This window comes from Tasmannia lanceolata, unplaced genomic scaffold (genome assembly GCF_043159265.1).
Source record: "Tasmannia lanceolata isolate RefF3 unplaced genomic scaffold, GAP_Taslan_0.1 ptg000037l, whole genome shotgun sequence".
In the NCBI taxonomy this organism is placed as follows: domain Eukaryota; kingdom Viridiplantae; phylum Streptophyta; class Magnoliopsida; order Canellales; family Winteraceae; genus Tasmannia; species Tasmannia lanceolata.
The window spans coordinates 54,614,810-54,623,957 of NW_027518714.1; the positions used below are offsets into that span (position 1 = coordinate 54,614,810).

At 42.7% G+C, this 9,148-nt stretch overlaps 1 protein-coding gene across 1 annotated transcript; it reads right to left on the reverse strand.

Moving 5' to 3' along the window:
* Positions 1 to 5,641: 5,641 nt before the first annotated feature.
* Positions 5,642 to 8,783, reverse strand: LOC143862553 (cytochrome P450 89A2-like). The gene is made up of 2 exons (XM_077373626.1): positions 7,660 to 8,783; positions 5,642 to 6,500 (listed from the first exon to the last, which is right to left on the reverse strand). Exons 1-2 carry the CDS (start codon positions 8,659 to 8,661, stop codon positions 5,937 to 5,939), a joined length of 1,566 nt encoding a protein of 521 aa, XP_077229741.1. The 5' UTR covers positions 8,662 to 8,783; the 3' UTR covers positions 5,642 to 5,936.
* Positions 8,784 to 9,148: the final 365 nt, after the last annotated feature.

The following is a 9,148-nucleotide window of genomic DNA, read 5'->3' on the forward strand; positions in this document are numbered from 1 at the left end:
GTGTCACAGATTCTACGTAACCAAGTAAAGGTCTGTGTTCTTCACCAAGGATTGACCATTTTCATTAAAGGTAGAATATTGGAAGTGGAAAGTGATTCCTCTAGCACTATCTTGTCGGCCAAAGGAATTATTGGCAGTCCGTTGAGACTTGCTAATCTTATGGATGAAATAAAAGATATGTACATGTTTGGTATTTGATCTTTTTCTCTCATTTCTAGAAGTGCCAACGATTTGGGTGATTGTCTAGCTAAGTTAGGAGCTTCTAGAGGGCTTATTTGTATATGGGGCAATCAGAAGTGCACTTGTAATGTGTCTATTATTTATTAAAATATTTTCTTTATAAAAAATGACAAATGCTCATCCAAACAAATCAAGCAAGAATCCACAATCTTAAAAGAAATTAGGATCACTTAGTGTGGAACCCGATCCGAGAGAGGCGGGGGGACGTGCCCCCACGCAAGTCTCTGGATCATCAACGTGAAGGAGGGCCCCGCCAAGGAACTCTCGAAAGAGTGCCCCTCACAGCATGAGCGGCGATGTAAAGTGAGATACCTCTCGATTCGGGGACTAGCCCGAATTCGAGACGCACCTTAAACAAAGAAAGAGTCGCCATCCAAGGAAGTAGGACCCTGGATCTCATGCTATGCTCTGTCGCAACAGATAACCAGAGATATATATATATATATATATATATATATATATATATATATATAAAGGGTCTGTGCCTGATGACGAATGGGGAAGGGGTTAGACGCCCCCAATTCGCCCAAGTGCAAGCACCTTATCTCTTATGCCATTTATTATTAACTTTGAAGAGTTTTGGGAGAAAATCATGTGAAATGGGAACGAATATCCCCGAGATAACGTCTAGCTAATCATGCATGACCCGGAGATGGGCAAAGAAAGTGAACATCCAAATCCTAACTCATCGCATCTAATCCTAACTCATCACATCTAAGAAAGCAATAAACAATCGCATGCATAGCTACAGCTAAGCAGATAATGACAGATATAATGAGATAAGGAAAGCAAATATCTAAGTCTAGACAGATAATCAAGCTAAGACGAATGGATAAACGCTAAAGCTAAGCAATCAAAGCAGTAAAGTAAACATACTAGCATGCGAGCCTATGCAAGAGATAAGACTAAGAAAATGGCAATCGACCGCACGCTAGAAGAACAAACAACCTAGAATGCATGAGAAATCTAAAATAAGACACAGCAAGCTAAAAGGTGTAAGAAAAGAAAGAAATCGGAAAACCAACGGCGTACGAGAACCAAAAAAATGCCAGGGGAAAGAAGATGGAACACACGATAGGCTCAGAGGGCGATTCAAAAGGAATCAAGCCCAGCGGTCCTAATCTGCTGAAGATCGAACAAGTCTCGCGATCGTCATGACCTATCGTTGGGCTCAGCGAGGACAATCCCTGTAAAGGAGCCACGCTACGTCATCGCCCGTCCCAAAACCCGATAAAACGTCAGAACACCAATGAAAACCGAAAAATCAAGATGAAAACCGAAAATGGAATGAAAAGAGGGCTCCGAATGACCTGGCAATCACCATCCTTGCCCATTTTTGCTTTTGTTTTGAAGTGCTTGAAAATATTTATTAAAAAGGTTTGACTGAACTTGGGTGGACGAAAAGGTGAGAAATATTTGTAAAATGGTGATTTAAAAAAATGGTGAAAGGGTGCAAAAATGGTGTGTGAAAATAGTGTAAAAAGAAAGGGTGAAAGGGTGATGAAAAAAAGGGTGACTGGACTCAGGATGCCAGCAGCACGCCTGAGCTGCCTACGTACCCCTCAGCTAGGGATCAAGCCATCCGTAGTTCGGACGAGATTTTCCTAACTACACTCTAATGACTCGAGATTTTTGAGATTTTTTATTTTTCAGATGTTTTTTGATGTTTTTGACTTAAGAGGATAGAATCTTACCATCACAAGGGTAGGATAGACTCCTGATGTCCCCACAAAGGTTGGACAGCATCCTATGCTTTGCGGGGGGGAAATGAACAGAATCACGACTCTGCAAGGGTTGGACAGCATCCTATACCTTGCAGGAGCGGATGAAAATCGCATGACTTTATGAGGGGATGGACAGAATCCTAACCCCTATGATGATAGGACAGACTCCTGAAAAGCTGAAGGACTGACTCCTATGCTGAAGACTGACTCTGAAAGATGGGAGGACAGACTCTTAAACTCTCTATGACAGACTCTAAAAAGGAAGAAATCCCTTAACCTGCGAAAACTCTAAGGCAGGAAGGGAAAGAGGTGGCTCAAGATACGTTCGGTCATCGCCCTAGCCCGAGAAGGAGTTTTTGAAAAGGCGATGGAAATCCTGAAGAACCGAAGAAGACCCTGAACACAGATAATAACTTCCAATACTACTAGACATAGAACCGAAGGACATGCATATGATGGCAAAAGTTAGCAAATTAGGGTAGGCATGAGAACACACATCCCAAAAGAGACAGGTACATGTTAGTGTAGATGGTTTTCTCATCCTAACAATTTAAAGGCAAAATATTATGAATTCAAAGAATAGAGCCTCAAATCACAATCGGCACATCTAAGATGGCCCAAGAAAACTCAAATAAATGTTCGACACTTAGAGGCTTTTAATCAAACAGATTATGGACATACATAAAGCACACACCAATCATTTGTTGTTTTTCAAGACCAAAACAAAATAACGTGGAATTAAGACCATCAGAAATGAAAGAAACAGAAAGAGAAATAGAAAGTACCAAGAATGAAATGAAGGAAGAGATTGGGAGAATTACTTGAAATTGGAGCCTTGTAGGTTCAAGCTTTTGCTCCTCCTTTCTTCTTCTTCTTCTTCTTCTAAATTGGGCAGAGACGGCGGATCGGGGCGAAATTGCCAGAGATGATGACGGATCGAATTTGAGGCGTAGATCAACGGAGAGTGGGATCGTGGCTGCAAATGGAAGAAAACCCAAGTGGGTTTGATGGGTAAAAGAAAATTGTGGTAGGGTCGGTGGCCGGAGCAAATGGCTGGCAAGAACGAGGCCGAAGAAGACAACCCCCAATCTCTCTCTCTCTGTATATATATATATATATATATATATATATATATATATATATATATATATATCTCCCTCTCTCTCTCTCTTCTTTCTCTCTCTAAGAAAATTTTAGATTTTTAGGGTCTGTTTGGAGTTGCAGGGAGGGAGAGTCGGATGGTGGAGGTGGTTCTTCGGAGATGGGTTTAGGCCGGCGAGGGCGGCTGCAATGGTGGAGGAGAAATGGTTTTTTTTTTTTTAATGGGGGTTTTGACAGAGGGTTCAATGGGGTTGAAGACAATGGAGGTGGGTCGGAGATGGGGATCGTGGCCGATGGTGGTGGAGGAGAAAATGGGGGGTGGGGGCCGACGGTGGTGGAGGAGAAAATGGGGAGGCACGGCCGGAGAAGGAAGAGTTTGGGTTTTTTTTTAAAAAAAAATGGGTTTGGGGAAATGGCAGAGGAGGTGGCTGTGGAGAGGCTCGGTGGTAGGGGTGGGGTTGAGCTTGCCGGATTCCGGCAAGCTTACCGGAGAAGATCGAGATAGGTGGTCGGGGCGAAAATCTGCATAGGAGGTGGTGGTGGCTGGAATGGAAGAGTGGCCGGAGGTGGAAGAAGGTGGTGGTCGGCGGCTCCTCCTTCTCCCTCTCTCTGCTTGTTGATTTTTCTTTCAAAAAATGAGGCCTCCTCTTCCAGAACCCTAATTGAATGGCATTTTATAGGTGGGGTGAGGTTTTCTTGACCAAGAAGCAATCGAATTTTCAAAACCCTTTCTTTCCCAGAACAGCCCTCTTTTTGGATTTTTTTTCACTGGCTTTTCTCTGCCCATGGCACCTCCTGACTTGACTAATTCGACCCCCTTCTGCACTATTTTTCGAAATGAACCCCCTTACCCAGGTAAATTCTGTTGAATCTCGTCGAAACTTCATGGGGGCCCACTGACGGTCTCGAGCTATCCCAGATTTAACCCCAGAGCCTTAAGCTGCTAATTTATAGGCTATTATTTTATTTTTCTTTTCTTTTCTCGAGGATTTATCCGGGTCCAACTGCTCAGGGATTTTTCAATTTTTTTTTGTTGTTTTTTTTGTTTTGTTTTTGGGGCTTGGTCAAAATGGGGTGTCTACACTTAGACCCTGTTTTCGATTTTGAGACCAAAACTGATTATTGGACTCAAAATAGGACCAAACACCCTAGAATCCACAATCTAAAAAGAAATAAGGATCACTTAAGCCCAGTTTGTTTGGATGTTGAGACCAATATTCGAATCAAAATGGCCTTTAATTTTGAGTCCGACAATCAGTTTTGGACTGATCGAATAAATTATAATCCAAAACGAACTTGGCCTTAAGGATTGTTACACACTGTAACTCCAAGTTCACATGTAAACGAAACATAAAATCCAGAAAGTGGCGCTACCAAAGCTAACGTATATGCTGGAACAGAGTTTGAAAACATGTTACGAACAGCCCACGTGCGAACTTATCAGAACTGAAATCTAGTGCTTGATACTGGCAAAGGCTAACAAACACCTAGAAGGGCAAAAATTTAGAATGTGCTACCATTTAAACATGCTAACAAAGTGCCCTGTTTGGTTGCTCAAAGGCGGCTTAGAGAGTAGTGGAATAAGAAGTCAAAAGGGAGTAGACAAACATGGAAGATGTCAAAATGTTGAAGTATAAATGATTAAAAACACCATCTCCAACAGCTTAAGCTTTTGGAGCAATTGGTTGTTTCAGATGGTATCAGAGCCAAAGGTTCTGGGTTCAAACCTCCTTGATAGTAAAAATCCACATGCAATGGCCAAACCCAAAAGAGGGGCCACATGTGCCACGTGTAGGCCAACCCTAAAAAGAGGGGCCACATGTGAGGGGGTGTGTTGAAGTATAAATAATTTAATAACACCTTCTCCAACAGCTCCCCGGTTCAAACCTCCTTCATATTAAAATTCCTCATGTAATGGCTAACCCAAAAAAAGAGGGCCACATGTGCCATGCGTAGGTCAACCCTAAAAAGGGGTGTTATTTAATCATTTATACTTCCACACGTGAGGGGGAGTGTTGAAGTATAAATGATTAAATAACACCATCTCCAACAACTTAAGCTTTTGGAGTAATTGGTAGTTTCACACTAGAATTTCCACTCGGAGAATAATTGAAGAGTGGTAAGTAGTGTTTGGTTGCGCAGCAATCCTCTACAAGAGTAGTAGAAAAATAGAGGTATCATTACCAATATAGGGGTTGTGAGATAGTTAGGAAAGAGAGAGAGACTAAGACCTTTTCTATTCTTCTACCCAAATTTCTCCATTTTGGTAAAATTTGGTTGGAAGATAAGGGGAGGGAACATTAGTGCCATATTAACGCTACATTGGGAAAAAGGCATTGGCGATGTCCCAAACATATCTGGGAGTCAAATGGAGCTTCAATGCAAATTTGACAACCAAAGATATGAATGGGCATTCATTGGAAGTTCATTGGCATTTGAAACTCCAATGAATGTTGTGTGTGAGCAACCAAACAGAATCTGATGGGGAAAAACAGATCCAATCAGGGGCAAAGAAGTAAAAACAAACAAATCACAAGATGCACACATGGAGATTTTGCGTCGTTTGGCCAGAGTACTTACGTCCAAGAGTGGGATCATGATCTTCCATAAAAGGATTACAATGAATTGACATGAAGCCAATTACAACCCGTAACAACTTCACTTGTTCTATCTACCAGACCGTACGTAAACAAAAGAAAATACTCTCTCAAATTCTCACTCCAAGAGAAAACCAAAGAAGAAAATTCTCTTTCTTTCCTTATTGGTTTTTCCTATTTGATTTCCCTATCGTTTTTTTAGTACAAGACAAACATGCTGGTATCATATCTAATCTTATGGGTGTCTACACCATCATCTCCCTCATGTATATAATTATTTCACCCTTCTTATTCTTGGAATTATCGCTGCTTCCAAAGGATTCTTCATCACAACTGTGAACTCAGACTTCTCTGACATATCAACCTCTTCTCCATCCTTAGCTCTCCACTCAAACTCTCTCACAAGATTACCCACAAAGAATTCGAGATGAAGGATGGCAAGATCCATAGCTGGGCATATTCTCCTTCCTACCCCAAAAGGCATCATCTTTATCTCCCTTTTCCCCGTAATATCCACCACCTCTCCTTCCTCCCCCAAAAACCTCTCTGGTTTGAACTCCAAAGGATCCTTCCACACCTCCCCATCCAACCCCATGTCACCCACAGTGAAATTTAATGTTGATTCTTTTGGTATTACATACCCATTTATCGTCGTATCTTCGGAAACTCCGTGTGGAATTACGAAGTGCGACGGCGGGTGTCGCCGGAGCCCCTCCATTATCACCGCCTTCAAATACGGCATACTCTGTAAATCCTCTTCTCTGATTATCCTATCTTCTTCCCCAACAATCCCCTTTATCTCTTCCCATAGCTTTGCTTGTATGTCCTGGTTTTTTACCTGTTGAAGTTTAAATGATTAAATAACACCAAGTCTAAGATATAGCTTAAGCTTTCATAGTAATTGGTTGTTTTCACATGGTATCAAAGCTATCGCGTCAACCCAATAACTCCTTGATATTAAAAATTGAACCATTCCAAAAGAAAGGCCACATGTGCCACATGTATGGCCAACCCAAAAAGAGGTGCCACAGCCAAGGAGAGTGTTGAAGTACAAATGATAATTAAAGAGGAATGCTAGACTCAAGGGTGCCCTTGTAAAACAGAGCTGAAAGGATGCTCCCATTAATCCACATCATAATAAATGCACTAAAAGGGAAAAATCCCAGTTGAGTTATTATGATGTGTAGACCCGGCAAACGGGTGGGCCGGACCGGGTCAATCCCCGGGTGATGCGGGTGCGGGTCACACGGGTCGGGTTAGGAAATGACCCGCATTTTTGCAGGTTAGAATTTAGGTGACCCGCGCGGCCGGCGGGTGGGCCAGGTCAACCCGCGAGTCACCCACAAATTCAAACAGTCGTTTATTTTGAGAAATGTTATCACTGGATTTTGATGAGGGCGGTATGGCCGGCACCGTGGGATGATCCAAACCGTCCATTAGAGGGCCCACAGCCTAAATAGGTTGTGCCCCAAAAATCATTTCAATAGGTTGATCATAAGGGTCAGGATCAAGTGATCAACCCTCTAACATTCAGATCGGAGGGTTGGGATCAACCTATGGTGCCACCCACAACCTATTTATATTCTATGGTGCCAGCCATAACCTATTCAGGCATCAAACCCTTAAAAAATAGATTAGCATGACAAAATCACCATCCTTTGCATTAGAAAAAAAAAAGCCATCTAACTAGATTAGCATGACAAGATCACCACCCTTAAAAAAGCCAAATGACCCGCGGGTGCCCGCGGGTTGACCTGACCCGACCTGTGTTTTTGCGGGTTGGGTCACATGCGGGTCAGTTTTGACGGGTCACTAAAACTCAGACCCGTGCCCGCAATTTTGCAGGTGGGTCGGGTCGACCCGCGGGCACGGGTCTCGTTTGCCAGGTCTAATGATGTGGACAAATGGGAGCACCCTTTCACCTCTATTTTGCAAGGGTTAAATAACACCAACTCTAGCAGCTTAAGCTTTTGGAGTAATTGGTTGTTTTACATTACCAGGTTCGCCATGACCCACTGGAACGTGGTTGATGTTGTATCCGTACCCCCATCTAGAAATTCAGCACAAAGGCTCACCATCTCCACCTCCTTAAGCTTTCTTCCACCTTCCTTTTCTGGGAGGATAAGATTATAAAGTGAATCCACATAGCCATTTTTATCACTAGCTTTGGCTCGAGCTCTTATCAGAGGAATAAAAATTTCCTCCTGTTCACGACACATCGCTGAAAACTCGTTCCAAAACTTATAAAACACAATCTTCCCAATCCTTGGAAAGAATGTAAAGATGTTTAATTTATATATAGTCAAAAGCAATCTTCTTTCAATTGATTCTATATCTCTAACAATTCTTTCATCGAGTTTTTGGCCGAAACACATAAGTGAGAGCAAAGAGAACATAGCAAACCGAAAGGGTTCGATAACGCGAACCATGCCACCGTGTGAATTGGACTCAGATATGAGGTCTTTGATCAGTAATTTGAGGGCCCACTCGCGACCATGGGCGAAAGACGGTATCCGCAAAGGGTGGAGGACTTCGGCTGTAAGATTCCGGCGGAGAACGCGCCATTGGGGCCCATAACGCGCGAAAATGATGTTAGGCCGCCTACTGCGGATGAGGTCTCCGACCTCTGTGAATGGAGGACGATCAGCGAATATGATACCCTTTTGGATGAGAGCTTCATGGGCCATGGAATGGTTGGTTATGAAGATGTTGAGGCGTGGGCCCGCGTAGAAGGTGAAGATGGGCCCGTATTTTGCTCGGAGCTGCAGGAGAAGAGGTTCTAAGTCGAGGGGCCCGGAGTCGAGCAATGGCTTTGTGAGAAGTAGGAGGTTTCCTATAATGGGTAGAGGATAAGGGCCTGGTGGAAGCTCCTTCTTCTTCTTATTTTTCTTTTTGTCTCTCTTTTGGGTTAAATTGATTATGTTGAGAAAGTTGGGGAAGAGTAGTTTGAGAGCTAAAAAGAAGGAGAGGGGGAGAAAGATGAAGACCCAGATCTCCATATGGATTTAAAGGTTAAGCTTCTTAGGGGATTTTTTTTGTTATGCTTTCTTGCTTTGGTTTTGCTCTGTTATATAGATTTTACATGGTTCGGGATTGGGTTTGTATGGCTTCTTTATTTTCCATGTATCTGAGGTGAGCCACCAAATGGCTTTCCGGGAAATTTTCTAGCCAATTCCCTTGTTGCATTGACTGACTTCATAAAACAAAGTAATATTTGGCAGAGAACGAGCAATGGGAAAGTGACTTTCTTAACTTTGGAATTGATATATTTGACCCATTTTTTTAACTTTGGACAGCCCCAACTAGTGTAGAAGAGTACTCGTAAATACACTAGAGAGGGGCTGTCCAAAGTTTAAAAAAGGGGGTAAATGTATCACTACAGTGGGCCCTACATTAAGAACTTTTAATTTACTTTGGGCCCACATCCCTTTGTATTTTCCAATGTGGAAATTTTAGAGTGGTTGGAGACTTGAAGTCAGCGGACGC

What these genes read in the sequence shown, in the direction of transcription:
- LOC143862553 (XM_077373626.1), bottom strand. Translation starts at nt 8,661, where the DNA reads ATGGAGATCTGGGTCTTCATCTTTCTCCCCCTCTCCTTCTTTTTAGCT. An exon ending in AGTGGGTCATGGCGAACCTG is followed by an intron (nt 6,501 to 7,659) that starts GTAATGTAAAAC and finishes AAACTTCAACAG; the next exon opens with GTAAAAAACCAGGACATACA.